This window comes from Berghia stephanieae, chromosome 8 (assembly GCF_034508935.2).
Source record: "Berghia stephanieae isolate SIO BIC M18660-M18661 chromosome 8, UCSD_Bste_1.3, whole genome shotgun sequence".
Classification (NCBI taxonomy): Eukaryota; Metazoa; Mollusca; class Gastropoda; order Nudibranchia; family Aeolidiidae; genus Berghia; species Berghia stephanieae.
Window position 1 is genome coordinate 48153902 of NC_088367.1, and position 2285 is coordinate 48156186.

Consider the following 2285-nt stretch of genomic DNA (forward strand, 5'->3'; position numbering starts at 1 on the left):
TTGGTATTTTGTTCTTTATTGAAGCTGTTATATTTGTCTTGGGTTTTTTTTTTTTGGGTGGGGGGGGGGGAACTCTTTATACTCACACACACACACACACACACGCACAAACACACACACACAATCTCTCTCCCTCTTTCTCTCTCTCTCTCTCTCTCTCTCTCTCTCGCTCGCTCTCTCTCTCTCTCTCTCTCTCTCTTTCTTTCTTTCTCTCTCTCTCACACTCACTTTAGGCGATTTTACCATTTTTCAGACAGAGACAACTCTGTTAACGGCCAGGTACTCATTTTACACTTGGTATTTGGTGAAAGAATGTGAGTAAAGGGACTTTTTTCCCAAGGATTCAACTATGCGCCGCTCGAACTCAGGACCTTCCGTCCGAAGGCGAGTGTCAACCACTGGACCACATAACCGCACGTAAATAAGTAAATGAATGGATGAATGAATAACTGACTAACGAACGAACGACCGGAGGAACTAACTGTTTCCTTCTTCTTCTTCTTCTTCTTCTTCTTCTTCTTCTTTCAGCTTATCCCGCATTTTGCAGAGTTGTCATAATGAATGCCACATCTCCATGCATCTCGGTTCATATCATCATCTTCCTCCAGGCCCAGTTCTTCCATATATCATCCTTTACCTTATCCCACAATCTAGTCTTTGGGCGTCCCTTTTTCCGATTTCCCACTATTTGTCAGTCCAAAACGCAGTCCTTTATAGGGTGCAACCGTAGCCATCTTTATGTTATAGCCTGACACTGAAATCCAAAAGGACTGGCAGTTTGACGTCATTATTTGGTTTTTGCACCGCTTAGTGAGTTGTCGTTAGTAGAGCTCATGGAAACAAGTTATTTCATTGGTTGAACTATTGAATACAACTCACGATTTATTTTCTTTTGTGGCCAAAGACTGGCATTTTGACGTCATTTTTTGGTCAGTATCAGGCCATAACTTTACGAAGGCCACGGTTTAACCCAGCACCTTGTGAGGCACCGGTCACAAACCTGGATAAATGGGGAGCGTTTGCTTAGGAAGGGTATCCTGGCAGTAAAACTCAAGCCACAGCTAATGAATGAATGAAACCAGAAACGAACTATCTAAATAAATAAAAAACGGAGTAAATAAATAATTAATAAATAAATAAATAAATAAATAAATAAATAAATAAATAAACCAACAGAAAACTGTCTTTTGCACAACAACAATCTGTCTTTATTTCGAGCTAAACGATTTTACATTTTCTTTCCTATTCTTTTTCAAAATTCCGGAGTAAATTTGGGGAAAGAGATTTCTGATGGCTACAAAATTTTTTGTGGAATCTGATCTTGAAAGACTTGATATTGAAGATTTTGTGGGCAGACTACGTTTTCGCCTTTTACCTGGAGGGAGAGAAAGAAGAAAAAAATGCAATGTTTAACTTGAATAAATATTGAAATAGACTACAATAAATTCATGAATAGGCTATGTGGTTTAGTGGTCTGACACTTGCCTTTGGATCGGAAGGTCCGAGGTTCAAATCCCGCTAGGGGGGGGGGCGTAGTTGAGTCCTTGGCAAAGGTGCTTTATTCACATTCTCTCACCATAATCGGATTCAATTATGCGCCGCTCTCGACTCGAACCTAAGACCTTTCGATCTAAAGGCGAGTGCCAAACCACTAGACTACATTGAATAATACCCTGAACGTTTTGAAAGCCGCACAAACACATACCATCAATAGGCTTCAACAGTCGTGACGTTACTTCCCTCGCAATGACGCATAACAACTTAGTAACTGGTTCTAAACTATCGGAACAATGGCGGACGCCCTTATGACATACTTCTCTGACGAGCATAAAAGTGTATCCAGAGGAGAAAAACGTTATAAATCTGATCATGTTTTGTCTTTTTATACATTCTGATCACATTACATGTCAAAAAGTTCCAGCCAGCATGAAGAATAAAAAGTACCGACTTCCTTTGTTTAGAACCAAGCTGCTCGTTGCTGGGTGGACGTGACATCAGACTTTTGAATCCAATTACTTCAATAGCACAATATGGAAAACAATAATAATATTTACGATTATAAACTCACAGTGGCATGCATAATTGTTAAGTCCCTTCTTTGATCCAACAATTTCCCAAGCAAATCACAAACAAGTTAATTTATTATTCAGTACAGTACGTGTCACCTGTTAGGCGATCTGTTTGTATTTATCAAGCTATTTATTTTATATCATTTATTCATTCATCTATAGATAGAACGAAGATGACGTCACTTAAGCCATTGTTTTTGTTTTTTGCCATCCGCG

At 39.2% G+C, this 2285-nt stretch overlaps 1 protein-coding gene across 4 annotated transcripts in view; it reads right to left on the reverse strand.

The window, feature by feature from the left end:
- Positions 1–1181: 1181 nt before the first annotated feature.
- LOC144978798 (uncharacterized) overlaps positions 1182–2285 on the reverse strand; it is a 68069-nt gene continuing 66965 nt past the window's right edge. For all 4 annotated transcript variants that reach the window (XM_078925309.1, XM_078925308.1, XM_078925306.1 and 1 more), the window contains one exon: positions 1182–1375. In XM_078925309.1, coding sequence (XP_078781435.1) covers positions 1209–1375 — 167 coding nt within the window. In that variant the 3' untranslated portion in view covers positions 1182–1208. The remainder of the gene's footprint in view (positions 1376–2285) is intronic.